The 18,481-nt window shown below is 44.7% G+C and overlaps 1 protein-coding gene across 2 annotated transcripts in view; it reads right to left on the reverse strand.

Annotated features, from left to right (window-relative positions):
- Positions 1–3,372: 3,372 nt before the first annotated feature.
- Positions 3,373–18,481, reverse strand: part of LOC149284203 (unconventional myosin-Vb-like) — a 65,568-nt gene continuing 50,459 nt past the window's right edge. The window contains exons 22-39 of one of the 2 annotated variants that reach the window (XM_089497047.1): positions 17,138–17,222; positions 16,681–16,829; positions 14,635–14,754; positions 13,787–13,927; positions 13,122–13,187; positions 11,493–11,729; positions 11,054–11,142; positions 10,135–10,212; positions 9,679–9,877; positions 8,986–9,079; positions 8,547–8,690; positions 7,611–7,762; positions 7,147–7,236; positions 5,401–5,551; positions 4,972–5,257; positions 4,648–4,822; positions 3,649–3,729; positions 3,373–3,525 (exon numbers count right to left, since the gene is read on the reverse strand). In XM_089497047.1, the coding sequence (XP_089353173.1) occupies positions 3,373–3,525; positions 3,649–3,729; positions 4,648–4,822; positions 4,972–5,257; positions 5,401–5,551; positions 7,147–7,236; positions 7,611–7,762; positions 8,547–8,690; positions 8,986–9,079; positions 9,679–9,877; positions 10,135–10,212; positions 11,054–11,142; positions 11,493–11,729; positions 13,122–13,187; positions 13,787–13,927; positions 14,635–14,754; positions 16,681–16,829; positions 17,138–17,222 (2,490 nt within the window). The remainder of the gene's footprint in view (positions 3,526–3,648; positions 3,730–4,647; positions 4,823–4,971; positions 5,258–5,400; positions 5,552–7,146; positions 7,237–7,610; positions 7,763–8,546; positions 8,691–8,985; positions 9,080–9,678; positions 9,878–10,134; positions 10,213–11,053; positions 11,143–11,492; positions 11,730–13,121; positions 13,188–13,786; positions 13,928–14,634; positions 14,755–16,680; positions 16,830–17,137; positions 17,223–18,481) is intronic. The other variant, XM_089497048.1, reaches the window with a different exon arrangement.

Below are 18,481 nucleotides of genomic sequence, written 5' to 3' on the forward strand. Positions count from 1 at the left end.
TGGGGGGGGGGCGCTTTGGGATCGTACCTTGAAGCTGACAGCCCTAGCTGGGTGAAGAACACTTTGCCACAGCCTCATAGAGAAAGGCAGGCAAGGGTTTTAATTGCTTCCTTGGTGTATTGAATTATTGAAGTCAGGTGCTTTAAGCGGACCCATTGCCACAGGTGTATAAAAGCAACCATGTGTACCGGATAAAGATGACATCCGTGCTTGGCCGATAATACAAGGTAGAATCTAATGTGATGGGATTGGGAGAAATCGGTACACTAAAAAAGTCATCATACACGGGACGCCCGAAGCCACAATTTACCGCCACTTATCTTTTTTAATAAAATATGCAGATCGAAGTAGAGTAAATAAAAAAACCTTTATTTTTCCTCTCACTGATGTCAGGGCCTAGAACGCTTTGTCCTCTGAAGCGACTACACCTTCGGGAGCGTGTTTTATCTCTGGATAAGTAAAAATGAAATAGTTCTATTTATTCCTACAGTAAGTAAAGTGCCAAGAAACAGATGACCAAATAAACACAGGTACAGGCTCTGCCACACGGACACCCAAACACACACACCAGGACAGGCTCTGCCACACCGACACCCAAACACACACACACACACACCAGGACAGGCTCTGCCTCACTGATGCCCAAACACACACACACCAGGACAGGCTCTGCCCTACTGACACCCAAACACACACCAGCACAGGCTCTGCCACACCAAAACATACACAGCAGGACATGCTCTGCCACACCAAAACATACACAGCAGGACATGCTCTGCCACACCAACACCCAAACGCACACACACCAGGACCGGCTCTATCACACCGACACCTAAACACACATCAGTACAGGCTCTGCCACACCACACACCAGGACAGGCTCTGCCACACCGACACACACACACACCAGGACATGCTCTGCCACACCGACACACACACCAGGACATGCTCTGCCACACCGACACCCAAACGCACACACCAGGACCGGCTCTATCACACCGACACCTAAACACACATCAGGACAGGCTCTGCCACACCAACACCCAAACGCACACACCAGGACCGGCTCTATCACACCGACACCTAAACACACATCAGGACAGGCTCTGCCACACCGACACCCACACCAGGACCGGCTCTGTGACACTGATACCCGCATCAGCATGGGTTAAGCTACACAAAGCATAAAAAATGCTTTCCACACTGCTTTGTTGTTTGTGTGTTTGCCTCCTTGTGTATTGTTGCCCCAGCCCGGCCCCCCTTTAGTATTAATGTACCCCCCCACACCCTTGTGTATTTATTTTTATGTAATGCCCCCAGCCAGCCCCCCTCCCTTGTGTATCGACACCCCCCACCCCCTTTTGTACTGGTTAATGTAATGCCCCCCATACCCATGTGTATTGTAAACAGCCACCCACCGCACCCCTTTTTGTATTGATTTATATTTGATGCCCCAACTACCCTATTGTGTGCTTATAACCAGGCCCGGACTGGGACAAAAAATAGGCCCGGGCATTTAAGACTGAGCAGCCCATTTTTATTTATTTTTAAAGCCCACCCTTCATGTACCATCTTTGCATTTCCCCAAATCACTTAAACATTCATGATAGACACAAACACTTACTCACTCATTCACACAAATCAATTACACATACTCATTAATGCAGTCTCACAAATCATTCAAGCAATTTATCCACACATGAATTCATTAATTCTCATACGCATTCACACAATTCATCCACACATTTATTCATTCATTCTTGTACGCATTCACACTACCCCCTCTCCCTATCCCCTTCTTATCTGCCCCTTCTATGTTCCCCCTTATCACTATGTACCCCCTTCCCCATTTCTCAATATGTAACCCCTCTCACTATTTATCCCCTCTATCTACCCCTTTCTATCTAACCCCTCTCCCCCTCTCACTGCACCCCCTCCCTTACCCTACTTACCTTGTTGCCGGAGTAAGCAGCAACTGCGACCGTGTCCGCCACTCTAGGAGGCCGGGCAGCCCCCACCAGGGCCGGCCTTAGGGGTGCGCGCCCGCACAGGGCTTAAATTAAAACATCGGGGGGGGGGGGTTTAACTTTATTTAACATCCTCCATGTTAAATAAAGTTAAACAAACTTTATTTAACATGAAGGACGTTAAATAAAGTAAACAAAAAAAACCCCTGATGTTTTAATTTAAGCCCTGTGCGGCCGCGCACCCCTAAGGCCGGCCCTGGTGGGGGCTTCCCGGCCTAATAGAGAGGCGGACACGGTCGCAGTTGCTGCGGGCTTAAGGGACAGGTGTCCCTTATGCCCTGCGTGAATGCGGCCGCATAGGCCCAGTCACTCCGGTCCTGACTGAGCCTATTTTAAAGTAGGTGCCTGGAGCTGCAGCTCCATCAGCCCCTACGTCAATCCGGCCCTGGGCCGCCCGGCCCACCGGGAAAATGCCCGGTGTGCCCGATGGCCTGCTTATAACCCTAAGCCGCCCCCTTTTTGTATTATTGAATTATTAAAATAGTTAGGCGGCCGGCCCACGCGGGCTGCACCTCGAAGTCCGGCCGGCCGCATTTGGCCCACGGGCTGCACATTGAACACCACTGCAATAGTAGTTAGATGTCCAAACTAAAATATTCCATTTCATTTCATTGATAATTTTTCACAGGAATACTTAATTGTCAGGTGACACCAAAGCGGGCAATGATAGCATTTGGAAAAGAAGAAACTAAACAGATCTATTAACATTCTAGGGAGCTTAATTATTTTTTTTGGACCCAAAGTGACAGCTATTATCATTTTCATTATTATTTATTGATTTATGATCATATTCCGAAGCGACGTACAATGGTTATTGGGTGGTTACTCAGAACAACTTGAGGTTTAATAACCCTTAACTGTCCACGTATGAATGAGGCAGAGCGGGGGACACAGCTGCCATACGACATCAGAAACAATTTTCTGAAAAAGTATGTATATAAAATGCGGCCATTTATTGTGTAAAGAGATAATAAAACACTAGGTTTTTAACACAGACACAGGATTCCAATTTTAACATCATCAACCATATTTTTTTTCATAGAACCTCAATAACATCACTTAATATCGTGCACCCTGCAGACTATTGTGCTCGGGGTTAACATTGGCCAATTCTACCACTGACAACACATAGTTTTTTTTTTAAAAAATGCTTCCGTTTCAAGTATTTATAACAGTAGAAGAAAAATAAAATGGTTTTCAGTGCAATAATGAGATGAGATTATAAGTCAACAGCTTCAAACAATATGGTTTTGGTCTTAGATATATATTTATTTCTGAAAATGTATATTATTATTTATTCTTTTATTTTTTTTAGACGTTTCTTGATAAAATATATTGTCCGTTTTTAAACTCTGTTAAGAAAGTCCAGTTGGAGAGATGCCGGGATATGAACGGTGTTCAGCGTTATTGCCGATGGGTTGAATGGGAATAGAACTGGGAACATGTACTTCGAGTCCAGCAGTAACTGGGGAGGGTCGCTTCTGTCCTGTAACTGGGCCTGGAGAAAAATAGAAGCCGTTATAAGAAGCGAGGATATATTATTATACTATTTATTAAAATCAAACGATTATTAGAACTTCTGGTGCGGCCGGTTTAGTCAGATCAGTGATACGATTCTTACCTGAATACTTCTGATAAAGGAGACCGTCACGCGCTCTTCAAATTCGTTCACTGGGGTGTACAGGTTTAGGATTTTCACAATCTATGGAAAAGAACATTTCGAAGAAGGCATCAATAGGAGTTTTAGGAGGAGATTATCGGGTTTTAGGGGTTTTTAGGAGTTTTAGGGGTGATTATCAGTCCAGCATGGTTAATGAGTTGCACTTATGGCACGAGACTTAATTCGAGTCCGGATCAACGGTGAACTTGAATGACCGCTCAGCCTTTTAGTGAACGGACCCAAAGGTGCCAAGCTCTGGGATCACGAAGCAGCACCTGGGTACTTGGCAAAAAGTGATGCACATGGAAGCTCCTTCTAGAGAGCAAAGGGAATAGGGCAATCCAACATAGTTTGGACACGGTCCCATTCATATAGTTACACCTTTGCCCTTAATGTCCCCAATTACTTGGCCAGATCCCCCCAGTATGTGTATCCCTGTCAGGCAGAGGGGGCAGAATAGACCTGCCAGTAACAACTATATCAGACAAGCCAGACCTAGCACTCACTGGAGGCTACTGTCTAAAGGAATCGGTGATTCGGTTATGTGCACTAACCTGCCGTTTAGTGAGTACCGTGCACTAACCTGCACTGTAGTGAGCACTGTGCACTAACCTGCCCTGTAGTGAGTACTGTGCACTAACCTGCACTGTAGTGAGCACTGTGCACTAACCTGCCTTGTAGTGAGTATTGTGCACTAACCTGCCCTGTAGTGAGTATTGTGCACTAACCTGCACTGTAGTGAGCACTGTGCACTAACCTGCCCTGTAGTGAGTATTGTGCACTAACCTGCCCTGTAGTGAGTACCGTGCACTAACCTGCCCTGTAGTGAGCACTGTGCACTAACCTGCCCTGTAGTGAGCACTGTGCACTAACCTGCCCTGTAGTGAGTATTGTGCACTAACCTGCCCTGTAGTGAGTACCGTGCACTAACCTGCCCTGTAGTGAGCACTGTGCACTAACCTGCCCTGTAGTGAGCACTGTGCACAGGGAGCATATGGCTTCTGCGTCTTCCTGGGTTTTCTTCTTTAGCTGCAGTAACTGAGCAGCCTGTATCAGAGGCTCCATGGTCTGCGCGGCTCCGCTGGGGTGAAGGTTCTTCCCCCGCAGCCACTCCTCCAGCTGACTGATGTTATACCTTAATAAAGAGAAATAACATTTACACGCAGAGGCCTCGTCTCAGTACACGTGAGTATAGCTAGCATTACTATAGTTATTAACAATACATATAGAGTAGAAGTTACGATTTCTGCCCCTCCTGTATACACACGGGGGTAGAATTATTACCGAAGCTGCATCCCAGTGCTCCACGAGCAGACGTCCTTCCTCAGCAGCAGGTTATTTAATGCCACCGCGTTGATCATGTAAAAAAGCTGTTTGAAGACTTGCTGGATGATCTCTGGATCCAGCCCGTGGTCACACATAACACCGTGGAAACCATTAAGCTGCCGGATGACAGCTTCTAGGTTATAACAGTTGTCTCCGTCCACCATGCTGGAAGACCTCTTTCGATATCCTGTAGGCTTCACCCCAGAAAGACCTTGGATGCTTTCGCTTTCAAGCATAGCAGACACTGAAAAGGAACAAGACTAACGTGATTACAAGTATTATGGAATAAGGGTGTTTGGTGATTTATTTTACCAGATTCTGGTAAACCCTACATTATGGTCATAAAGACAGGAGGCCAGTCAACCCACGTAAGGCTTAAGCTCTTACCTATCATAGGCTGGAGAAGTCCCTCAGAGATCTTAATGAGCTGCTGGTAGATTTGAATGGACAGATCACTGAGGACCTGCCGGTACTCGGTTAGGTCAAAGTTCCGCAGACAGTGCTCATTCTGTTTGGAAGAATTACTGTTCATGAAGCCCTGGAGAAAGGACAAACGGGTAAGGCCGATGAGGGACACCCTTCACCTCTCGTAGGAATGTCACACCATCTAGGTTTACTTATAATGACATAGAAACCGAGGGCAGATAAGAACCATTTGGCCCATCCAGTCGCCCAAAGTGGTTATATTCCATCTTAAACCAAGAAGAAAGACATTCGTGGTAAAACTAGATGCTTCATCAAGCACGTCCTAAGTCAATCTATGGCCCATCTACTCCAGTCGGGGGGGGGGGGGGTTGGGACGAGGAGCACAAACTTTATATCAGCGAAGGTCGGGAATGCTAATTTCAGAGACTTGCTAGCAGCTAAACATCTAAAATTAATTGATAATTAGGTAGGTTTTATATCTTAAGGCAAGTTATAATCTTTCCTTTTCCACATTAATTGAGAGCAGGACCATTAGGGTTCTGTTATCACCTTGGACAATTCCACCCAAAAAAACCTTTGATGGTTGACACCATCTTTGATAGATGGGTAATAAAATGTTATGGCCTTTGATGTCATTTTTGCCACAATTTCATTATTGTTAACCACTAAAATTATTATTTAGGCGAAAGAGCGCCCCTGGGTGGTGAATAATGGAAACATTTGTAGAAATGTGCTAAGTAACAGCCATGATCCTTATTGGAGAGCTTTAATGTATGAGATTGGATTGCAGTGATGAGATTTGTTTATAAAAGAGACAATAATTATATGCGTGCTCTCTATGATAATCATTGATCATTTTTATTATTTTCACTCTACTCTCAAATTTTTTGTATTCTTGGTATTTACTATTTTCTCTGGGCTAAGTGAAATCTTTATGGCAGCTGCCTAGAAAATTATTTCCACTTAACTTAATGGAGTTTAAAACAGAGGTGAATTTTGTCTTCTTCAACCTCTGGAATAATTTTACCCCTTTTCCGGGGAAAATATATATTTTTTTAATTTTATTATATATATATATATATATATATATTTATTTATTTATTATTTATTTTTTTTTTATTATTTTTTTTTTAAGAACTGCATCTTCTAACCAAAAAATGGCAATAATGCATACGGTTTAAATCCTGTAATCTGTGGTATATTCATTGTTGGATTTGACATTTTTATCTCAAGAATAATCTGCAGAAGTTGCATAACAGCAGCTACATTTGAGTAATTGTCGTTTTCTTTTTAAATTGTTGGTAATTAGTAACATTGCAACAGACAAGTACGGTGAGATTTAGTGATTATTGTAATGATAATGAATGCGTTACGCCATGTGTTTGTTGAGTGGATTGGAGAAAGTTAGCTGGTTTGGTGCCAATGGTGGAAATATTGGATATTACCAACACATGGAGCTTATAAGGCGGTATCATCTCAATGAATATGGGATGTTAATTCAATGCACTCTGTATTACTTGCATTAACAGTATGTGTTTAATCCATAAACCAGCAAATAATACCCGATAACCAATCAATATTATATCATAATATATTTTTTACGTGCTTTGAAGATGTGCTCCTATGATGATTAATAGCATCATAATTTTTGGGCATTTTGATTAAAAAATGATTTTGCGTATACAGTATGTCTAAAAAGAGACTTACTTCATCGCCGCTGTATTGTTTCAGACAGTGAAGGAGGCGGCTGGAGTTTGACAGCCAGAAAGATGTCATCTGGAAATCATCATGATGTTTCTGCCAACGAGAGAACACACGATTTAACGCGGACAGGTAGTAGTGGATGAGTCCTATTTGGCCTGTGGCTCAGCTCATGCCGTCCATCTCTAGAAATTGGCTAATTAAGTCGGTTACTGGGTAGTCAAACAGTAGGTATCATAGCGGGTGTCTGATTTAATATATATATATATTATATATATATAATATAAATATATTAATATATATGTTACTTATCCCGTTTTAAAAAATAAATGAATACCGGGTTTTTACAATAAAGTAAATTATGTTTATGAAAGTGAACTTGTGTAAAAATGTGTGCCGTAGATATATTAAAAATTTAAAGATAGTTAAGCTTTGGAAAAGCACGTTGGGGGATTCCCTAAATACGTTACCTTTAACACCTTCTTGATGCCGTTGATGGTGGAGGTGAGCAGGGAGTGCACTTTTTGGTCATCGTTGATGTAGTCTGCATGTCGGATGCACATAAAGAGGATGTATGCCGGCAGACATGGGACCGTGCCGGATATCAGCTGAGGTTTCAGATCTAAAAACGGACATAAAGGGCAATCACTGATTAATTGGCAGTCAATTACAGCAATTTTTTATATTTTTATTATTTTTAGTACAAAATAATCATTCCCACCTGTGAAATGTTATGCACAGCAAACAAAAAACAAAAAAAATAATATAAATCAAATTATTTTTTTATTTTTATTAATAAAAATAAAATAAATACAAATTCAGATATGGATAAAAGATTTGTTTTTATAAAGGCTCAAAAAAATACATATAAGAGTTGAAATGGTTCTGACCCCCAACTGTTGCTGCATTCACTCCGGGCTTAGGATAATTAGAGTTGAATTTTATACATCTGTTTGAAGACACCATATTACCAACCCTTGTGAGTGTCTACTGAACCAAAAATATTCTAAAAATCAGCCGCAGAGCATACAGAAGTCACGATTTAGCTTTAAGGCATTGGGACTAACCAGCTGCCGAATTCTGCCAGGTTCTAGGTTCCGTTTAGAACTTTCCAGGCTCAGTTGCTGGGTTCTTTTGGGAACTAGCTGATGAACTACTGAGTCTGACTCAGGTGCTGTTTTAGGATTAGGAAGAGGGTCTTCCAGTGAGGTCGCTCGGGGTCTCTACTGTGACTTTTTGATATTTTTATGAACAATATTACAAAACGCCTCAACTGTAAGGTATGTGTCTCCTCTGCGTGGTTCTTACCTGCCATCACATCCAAGACCATAGCACTAAACACCATAGAAAACAAGTTCAAACTCACATGGTTATCACACAAGCTTAGTAATTGGCATTTTTCTAACCTAGAATGAGGTTCCTGATGAGAAGTGGCTCGTCCTCCTTATAAAATTCCAGCATTCCCTGGAAATCCTTCTCGATTCTCTGCACCGTCACCTGCCTGGAGAGCTCATGCTGTTTCCGCTCAGTCTGGACAATCTCCGGAGACACTGCTAGGAAAGCAATTAATAGGTTAAACGTGGGACAGCAGGTGTGATGTCATTTTAGAGAAGAATTCGCCAATAACCAGCTCGCTCTCTCTCTTCCAAGACTGTGATATAACAGAGTGGGCGTGGCCTTGTGTGAACCCCACCCACTTATATGCATCCCTTACCCAGTTCTATTCCTGCCCCACCTACAAATGCTTAAAGTGGGCCGTCTCACGGCAAACACTTTATAAAAGCGGGCCGTCTTACGGCAAACACTTTATAAAAGCTTCTCCCTGCGCTGGGTGGCTCCTCATACCTTCAAAATCCTGGACTTTCTTTAGATAAAGTTTAAGTTGTTTCTTCAACTTCTTCTCGTTCTTTTCAGATTTCTCTAGTAATTCTTTAAGGTCCTAATAAAAACAAAATGTATATACATTTTGTTAAAATACATACATTCCTCACTACACATATTTCCTTTAAATAAGACAATTAGGAAATCCTACGTATTTTTAGAACAGTTATCTACTAGACCTCTAAGGTTCCAAAAGCTTTAGTAACTTTGTATCCTTTTATAAGTTGGCCCAATAAAAGTCACTCCATCCACTCTTGACCAAATACCACAACCTTTTACTTTAGCGAAAAAGCTGCTTTCTTAGACCCACCAACATTGACCATTTTCACTCATGATTTTGTCCTCTGTTGGCTGGTGAGCACAAGGAGCATGAATGCCCACCATCAAAAGTAGGACATTTTTAAAGAAGACAAAGGACTTTATCTATCAAAAACTATAACGTCAAGAAACATAAGACTGAAATGCTCGATGGATCTAGACTATCCAGAAGGGCTTGCTTTCTTGTATTTTTGTTACACTGCAGTCTTTCTGCATTCTTCATGCAAAGAAGGAACATCTAAGGTCTTGACCACTGATGCGGCTCTTCGTCTTACGTTGTTGGCCAGTAAAGGTATCTCTAACGTCTATGGTTTCTAACTTTGGACTCCGTTTTCTCACCAGGTTCTCGTTGGTGAGGCGGGTGATTTCGTGCTGAAGTCCCAGCTCTATCTGGGCTTCGGGGGAGAGCTGCATGGCTTGGAGGAGGACCTGCTGCTGCTTCTCCAGCTCTTCCTGCAGAGCTTCAATGTGAGACGTCATGGCCTCCACCTCCTCGTCGTGCTCTCTGATCTGCGTCTGCAGCTGGGCTTCCAAGAGCCTGGAAAAAGGAGACACGTGGGTTTATACTTGCTGAAGTTAGGGGTACCATTCTAGGCATTTAACCTATACATTTATCTTCCAATTTAAGTGAAAGGTTTTGTACATCCAGTACGTTAGACAATCACAAGTACTCTTAATTGTAACTAAGAAAACAACATTCAGAAATTAACCAGGTTCATCAGTCATTGTTGTGGCGCCGAGAACCCGAAGCGGAGCGGAGGGAAAATGTAAGAGAGAAAAGAAGAAGAAGTTGACCTGGCAACTTGTTTTAAGCCTTGGTATGCCAGGCCGAGCTCCCCATCTTCATTCAGATACCCCCAGTCCTCAGTCTTTCTAGAAAGAAAGGATAGGAGACGGAAAAAAAAGAGAAGAGGGTTGGCAGGAAAGACAGAGAGTCAGAACCAAGACAACGTTTAGAAACAGATACCCCCTCTCTATGCGTCTCAATGTGCAGGGTTTAACAAATAAAAAGAGCATGAAGCGACACACAAGAAACTGAAAAAGCCTTCTATTTAGTGATTTAATTTGCAGTATTAGAACGACGTATAATCACATCGATCATGTGAGAAGTGTTCCAGAACAGACGGTACTTAACACTCGCCTCTCAGTCCACCTACTATACAATAAAATCAATCAATCAGTCCATCATTCTTGTTAGCAAGTGCCACAAGGTTAGAGTGTAAGCTCATGGGCCATGTCCTCAGTTCCTGTTGTAAATGTATGTGTTTTTGTTTTTTTTGTTTCACCCCATATTTAAATTGTACTCTGCATTATATGTTAGCGCCTAATATTTCTACTTGCTTTGTTAAAGATCTGGCTTAAAACAGGTGACCCATTCACAATATCGGACCCTGTATCTGTTATAATCCTTCAGTACGATGGCAGCCGCTTAGACCTCTACTTATGGCTGCCCGTAGCCTAAAGCCCAAGGAGGAAAGTCCTGCATCCAGCCCTGAAGCTCCTACTGGACTCCAGTCTGACCTGGCACCTCGAGGTCTAAAACACAGAGCCAGGGATAAGAGGTTTACCCGTCTGTGTAACATTTAATACTCAGAACCACTGTCCTCACCAAATGGAGCTATATAAATCAATAAAAATAATATAAAATATATAAACTTGTGGTCATATTGGCGCTTGCAGTAATGGGGTACCACGCATTTGAAATGGGGTTTACCTGTTTGTTTCACAGACACCGTGGTACGCTTCGATTGCGTCGTCCCGTTCGGTTTCTCTGTTGCTGTTAGCCCAGCTCGCTTCTGAATCCTAAATTAAAGAAGAACAAAATTTAAATCATCACGAAGTTAGAAGATCATAAGAAAGATCTGCCTGAGCCAAGTGCAAATTATTTACATTTTCTGAATGAAAAGGTTTTTTTTTCTGAACTTTATTTTATTTATTTATCCGTATAGTAAGCCAGAACCTTATCCCAGCCTGCCAAAAACCAAGAAAAAAAATATAAATTATTTGGGCCCACGAGGAGCACTGAATTAACTGAGAAGAAGATAACAAGGACTCGTGGACCTCTGCCATAAAGCGATATCCAGAGTGGTGTTTGAGAGCTGCGGGCTCCAGGTCAGAATTTAATGTTTAAGGGAATAAGTTAAGGTACTTACTACACTCTTTTCGGCGTCTTTTTGCTGAGCCGAGTTTACGATCTGGGTCCGGAGGATAAGCACTTCCTCCTTGCGAACCTCCAGCTCTTCGTTGGCCGTTTTCAGTTGGTTCAGCAGTAAAGCGTAGCGGTTGGACTCCTCGTCCGGGTTGTCCTCGCCAGTTCCATCTGCGATGGCCTTCCGCAGCTCATTCAGGTCATTTTTAAGTCTTTTATTTTCAGATTCCAGTTCTTGCCTCTGTTAAACGGTATTACGGTTAGGAAAGAGGTTGGTTTTCTTTTTAAAGATATATAACACTAGCTGAATGTGAAGATGGAAGAGAATGTAAGATGTTAGTGAGTGTTCGTTGGTGCTGGTGAGGACCTCAGTGGGTCTCTAACAAAGCAAACTTTCTGCGTCACCGCCAGGGACCTGGGGCTTAGCGCAGCTGAGCCTGAGCTCACATGCGTCCAACAGCAAGAGTGACACACGTATGTTCCGTGAGCAATGCACGGAGCTCCCCTTACTGGAATGACCAGAGCTCCCCTAACTGGGATGACCAGAGCTCCCCTAACTGGGATGACCAGAGCTCCCCTAACTGGGATGACCAGAGCTCCCCTAACTGGGATGACCAGAGCTCCCCTAACTGGGATGACCAGAGCCCCCCAACTGCGAAGCCCAGAGCCCCCCAACTGCGAAGCCCAGAGCCCCCCAACTGCGAAGCCCAGAGCCCCCCAACTGGGATGCCCAGAGCTCCCCAACTGGGATGCCCAGAGCTCCCCAGCGGTTAAACCCTGAGATCCCCCACTGTAATACCCTGAACCCTCCTACTGCGATACGCTGAGCTCTCCGAGGTTGAGCCGAGTACCAAGTTCCCCACCACCTGCAATGTCCACCGAATGGATGATCACCGAAGACAGAAACAAAAGCCAACCGGGGAAACTGACCTGGGATACATCGCTGCACATCTGTGATGTCATTAACTCATTTATAAGAGATGTGCATGTAACCTACAGCCCCCTCCATGCAAACGCCTGTAGACGCCATAACGCTCTTAACATACGAATCTTCAATGCTCGCGGGACCCATCTCAGGGCCGACAGGTTCTACAGAAACCTGCACACATTTACAATGAGGAGATACATTGCCCTCGGTTCCCTCTCCTCCCTGCGCATGATAAAAGATTATTCACAGAACTGCCTGAATTTTTCAAACCAAAGTCCCAGAAGACCTTATTAGTTCCGCTCATTAAGGTTCCTCTAGCCTACAGCAGCCAACCATCCTTTTTCCCGAAACCTGATCAGCTGCTATGAATCTCTCTGACCTTCGTAAGGAAGAACCAGAAAGATTCAGCGAGCCCGACGATTATTCCTCCCCGAATAACCGTTCTTTGGAAAGTACTGGTGACCAACGAAAGGAGACAAATTTAATAGCGGCTTCGAAAAAAAAGATAGGAACGAAGCGCTAACGATGGCCTTATTTGACTTGCGAGAATAAAACAGAAAGTAGAGCTTTACATCTGAAAAAAGCGACCCAAAACTTATTTGACTTTAAACTTTGCTCGTTGAACGTTGGTCCGCCGGTAGGAATCACAAACGTCTTCTTTGGGACCAACGTATCGACGGCAAATGTTTATGGAACTTTGATTACCTTCAGATTATTGTATGCGATGTCGGTATCGCGATCCGCACTCGTGTCGTTTCTCGTTTCGATCGCCTGTAAACAAGGAAAACACAAAGTCACCCCAAAGACATAACATCGGAACTCTTCAGGAGCCTCGCGCCGGTTACCATGGTACCTGCACCACTTTTAGAACTTCCCCCACGATGTAGGCGATCGGGTCGGGATTGGAGAAGACTTTGGATGTGCTTAGGGCTATGATAAAGAATTAGTGAAGGAAAAAGTGATCCAAAAAGCACGGATTAGATAAACGGATCGTCCGGTACAACAGCAAGAGCTTTAAAACTGCCTCTCCCCCTATGAAGGGTTATCCTGCAGGCAGGGCTGAGTTGGCCCTGTATAATGGCCTTTGAAAGTCACCCCGTTGATTTAACTATACATTATACAGGGCCATCTCCTGCAGTAGAATCATAATGTTTACTGAAGTGGGGGGGGTAAATGTTCAGTTCGCGGGCAAACTCCCAGTTTAGTAGATACCCACCCCACCCCATGAGCTTCGCTGGAAGGCACCTGGGTTACCCCAAGAAACCGCAGGAGGCGAGAAGATACTTTTGTCTTTACTGCCATGAAGCACAGTCCTGTGATCTCATTTATTCCGTTACACGCGATAGAATCTCCCGCGGGAGGGAAGTCACCTGTGATCTTTTACTTTCTTGTTGCTCCTTTTTTTCCAGATGATTCTGCAGCTTCTTCCTCTCCAGCTCCAGCTCCCTCACCCTTTTCTGTAGTTTCAGGAACAGCGTCATGTCCATGGCGGCTTTCTCCAATCCCACCTCCTTAATACAGAGGGGGCAGACAGAGTGGGCAGATAGAGTGGGCAGACAGAGTGGGCAGACAGAGGGGGTAGACAGAGGGGGCAGACAGAGGGGGCAGACAGAGGGGGCAGAGAGAGGGGGGCAGACAGAGGGGGCAGACAGAGGGGGGCAGACAGAGGGGGCAGACAGAGGGGGGCAGACAGAGGGGGGCAGACAGAGGGGGGCAGACAGAGGGGGCAGAAAGAGGGGGCAGAGAGAGGGGGCAGACAGAGGGGGCAGACAGAGGGGGCAGACAGAGGGGGCAGACAGAGGGGGCAGACAGACCATCAGTGAACCACCGGTACCAGCGCTGTGACTGTTAACATTAAACTTTCCATTCTAAGAAGAATTATCATCCCTACCGGGGTTACGACCGTTCTCTCTCGTCTCATAAATAATCCCGCGTGACAAACATCAGCTTATGCTTGTAATATCTTTTTTTGTTTGTTTTTTAATGGCCCCCAGGAAAAAGTCTGGATGTTATTTATCATTAGTAAATAGATGAATATAATATATATAAATGGAATTTTGACAAAGAATAATTAATAATAATAAATTAATCTATATGTAAAAGGAATTAATCAGCCTATGAACAGACCCACAAAATAGATCCAAAAATGCCCACTGTCCGTTCCGTGACTAAGCTAACGGGGAGGGATACGAAGAGTTTTATCTGCTCGGATTCTTACCTCCACCTCCATTATTACGTCCTCCGTGTCCCCGATCTCGGACGTGGAGATAGACGGGTGGTTGGAATCGGACTCCAGGCTGCTTTGGTTGGATGGATTCCTCCGGTGTCCTGGGGTTTGCTGTCAAAGTCCCATAAATAAAGGGGGTTATTCACTAAACATGCAAAAACTTAATTCAACAGGAATGCAAAATTATAGCACCGTGTATGGGTCACTCGCAACAGAACCACCGCATTGCCCATCATCCACCGGGTGACACGTTATCCCCCCCCCCCGAGCAGAGAGAGGTGCAGACGTGGGAGATGTGAGTAGTTACAGCTTTGTGTGAAAAACTCATAACTAATTACACGCGTGTGCAACATCAATGACAACTCCCAGCCCCCGTGAAACACATAATGAGAATGACCTCAGGAGGCGTGCGCTCAGATACACACTGGGGTGACCTACAACACAAAACGACACAATCCGCTTAGAAACAGCACAGGGGTAATACTGGGATACCAGCATGCTTAATGGGGAGGACCAGGACCTTGACCATACACCCCGGCGCTGTATACAGTAATATAACCCCCCAGCGCTGTATACAGTAATATAACCCCCCCAGCGCTGTATACAGTAATATAACCCCCCAGCGCTGTATACAGTAATATAACCCCCCCAGCGCTGTATACAGTAATATAACCCCCCAGCACTGTATACAGTAATATAACCCCCCAGCGCTGTATACAGTAATAACCCCCAGCGCTGTATACAGTAATATAACCTCCAGCGCTGTATACAGTAATATAACCCCCCAGCGCTGTATACAGTAATATAACCCCCAGCACTGTATACAGTAATATAACCCCCCAGCGCTGTATACAGTAATATAACCCCCAGCGCTGTATACAGTAATATAACCCCCAGCGCTGTATACAGTAATAACCCCCCAGCGCTGTATACAGTAATATAACTCCCCAGCGCTGTATACAGTAATATAACCCCCAGCGCTGTATACAGTAATAACCCCCCAGCGCTGTATACAGTAATATAACCCCCAGCACTGTATACAGTAATATAACCCCCAGCGCTGTATACAGTAATATAACCCCCCAGCGCTGCATACAGTAATGTAACCCCCAGCACTGTATACAGTAATATAACCCCCAGTGCTGTATACAGTAATATAACCCCCCAGCGCTGTATACAGTAATATAACCCCCAGCGCTGTATACAGTAATATAACCCCCAGTGCTGTATACAGTAATATAACCCCCCAGCGCTGCATACAGTAATGTAACCCCCAGCACTGTATACAGTAATATAACCCCCAGTGCTGTATACAGTAATATAACCCCCAGCGCTGTATACAGTAATATAACCCCCAGCGCTGTATACAGTAATATAACCCCCAGTGCTGTATACAGTAATATAACCCCCAGCGCTGTATACAGTAATATAACCCCCAAGCGCTGTATACAGTAATATAACCCCCCAGCACTGTATACAGTAATATAACCCCCAGCGCTGTATACAGTAATAACCCACCAGCGCTGTATACAGTAATATAACCCCCAGCGCTGTATACAGTAATATAACCCCTCCAGCGCTGTATAAAGTAATATAACCCCCAGCGCTGTATACAGTAATATAACCCCCCAGCGCTGTATACAGTAATATAACCCCCAGCGCTGTATACAGTAATATAACCCCCAGCGCTGTATACAGTAATATAACCCCCAGCGCTGTATACTGTAAGACAGCCGCCGTTGCCGTCAGTCATGTGATATTTTGGGTGACTTTCCCGGCTCAAACACCACACTGAGCTGATGCTTTATGGCGATGCTAATGGAGTCTGATCCCCCATAGACTTTAGTAAGTTTGAGTGTCCAACTGGGTGACTAAGACTGAGCCATTCTATTGTTCCCCACAGGCAGTATGATAAGGAGTCGGCTGATATGCAGCTGCCTGAAAACATTATATTTTGGGGGCAAAAACTGTTTTTTAAAAAAAATGATCGTTGTCTCCAAACTGACAAACACAACGTGAGCGGCTTTGTTCCGTTACCTTGATGATCGCCACCTCCTCTCGAAGGTTGTCATATCTCTGTTCCAGCCTTGTGTACTCCTTCACCAGGTTCTGGTGCCGGGCCCTCTCCTCCTCCAGCTCTTTCTGCATCTGCACGTTCTCCTTAACGGCGCTCTGAGAAACGTCGCCTGCGGACAGACAGACAGACGGGTTATACAGCCTCATCTTACCTCTCATACGGCTCTACAAGTGTAAAGTCCGACAGAGACCCCCAGCACTCGCTCGCCACGGATTCGGCGGCGGAAACAGAAACGCCTCAACGGCAAAATGTCCGGCTATCCTGGATTAAAGGGACAGTCCCACTAATCCCATTTCAGTGCAGCTCGGGGACACTCGATGGCCGCCCGCGCACGCACAGGGACCAGGAAAGCCCGTTCACAAGCTTCCAGCGCACTCCTCCTGTGCGGCCGTGATAAGATCGTACATCTTTACTCACCTTCTGAACGCAGGATCATTTTGCTGTTGAGTTCCTCTTTTTCATCTTTCAAATGAGTGTTTTCATCCTCGAGGTCAGATATTCTCTGCGGGTTAAAACAGAACACGTAATGTAAGAACGTTTTACTTTATTGAAAGGAGAGATAAATGGAGCAGCCTCCCAGCAGAAGTGGTAGAGGGTAATACAGCGAGGGGATTTAAACATGCATGGGATAGACATACGGCTCCTGAATCTAAGACGAGACCAACGACTGATTAAGGTCTGAGTCTTCACAGCAGGAGAAACGGGCGGCTAGACGGGGGCCGGATGGGGCTCTCCTTTCTCAGTATAACATAGTATGGGTGCCTTATTGTGTTTGGAGGATGTTTATCAGCTATACTGGATAAAAGGTCTAAATGACCCATGTATGGCCAAAGCAGAAGTGGTGAGAATAGCCAAGCATATGTAGAAGTGGGTGGAGCTAAAATAATTTGCATACGGGGTTGTTTGGTGATCTCATAAACCCGGAAGCCAAGTTATTTGTTTCTTTGGTTGCATGCGTTGCTCTTACATTGTACGTCTGGCATATAAAGACGAAGGGACCGTCGCTTTATCAGGAGGTAACGCCATGGCCTTGGTTCTACGGAATGCAGCGAAGCCGGTCTACAGGAACCCGCTGAGCGCATGACTGCCACGACGGGCCGGTCCCCGAACACTCGACTTTTTGATTGGGAGGGGTGGTTGAGCCTTTTGGCCACCATGCCTCCTTGGAGATTTAAGTGGGAAACCCTACAAAATCCAGCCACCCCTGACCTCGGTCTGGGGGGGGGAGGAAGACATATTCCCTTTAGGGGGAAAGCAGCCCCAGAACAAGAAGGTTGGGGACCTCGTATCCCTGTGACCCTAAAACCCACTGCAGCACCACCCAGATGCCGCATACCTCGCTCTTCGGCCCCCGTCTAGTCCGGTTGTAAAGACTCCCATGCATGTTTAAATCCCCTCGCTGTATTACCCTCTACCACGTCTCCAGCTTTTAGCCACCTGCACCCTCCTGATCCTGTTCATCCTATAATTAATCAATATACAGTATATATATATATATATTGGGGTCACTACACTTTTTTCGTGGAAAAAAAAGGACATTTCTGACTTAACATAATTGTAAAAGGGTTTTCTAACCATCAATTGGCCTTTTAAACTTGGATGAGTCAACAAAATGTGCCATTGGAAGACAGGAGTGATGGGAGTGATGGGAGTGATAAAGGGCCATTGGAAGACAGGAGTGATGGGAGTGATAAAGGGCCACTGGAAGACAGGAGTGATGGGAGTGATAAAGGGCCATTGGTACACAGGAGTGATGGGAGT

This window comes from Sceloporus occidentalis, unplaced genomic scaffold (assembly GCF_023333645.1).
Source record: "Sceloporus occidentalis isolate IW3139 unplaced genomic scaffold, rSceOcc1.0.p SCAF_97, whole genome shotgun sequence".
Lineage (NCBI taxonomy): Eukaryota > Metazoa > Chordata > Lepidosauria > Squamata > Phrynosomatidae > Sceloporus > Sceloporus occidentalis.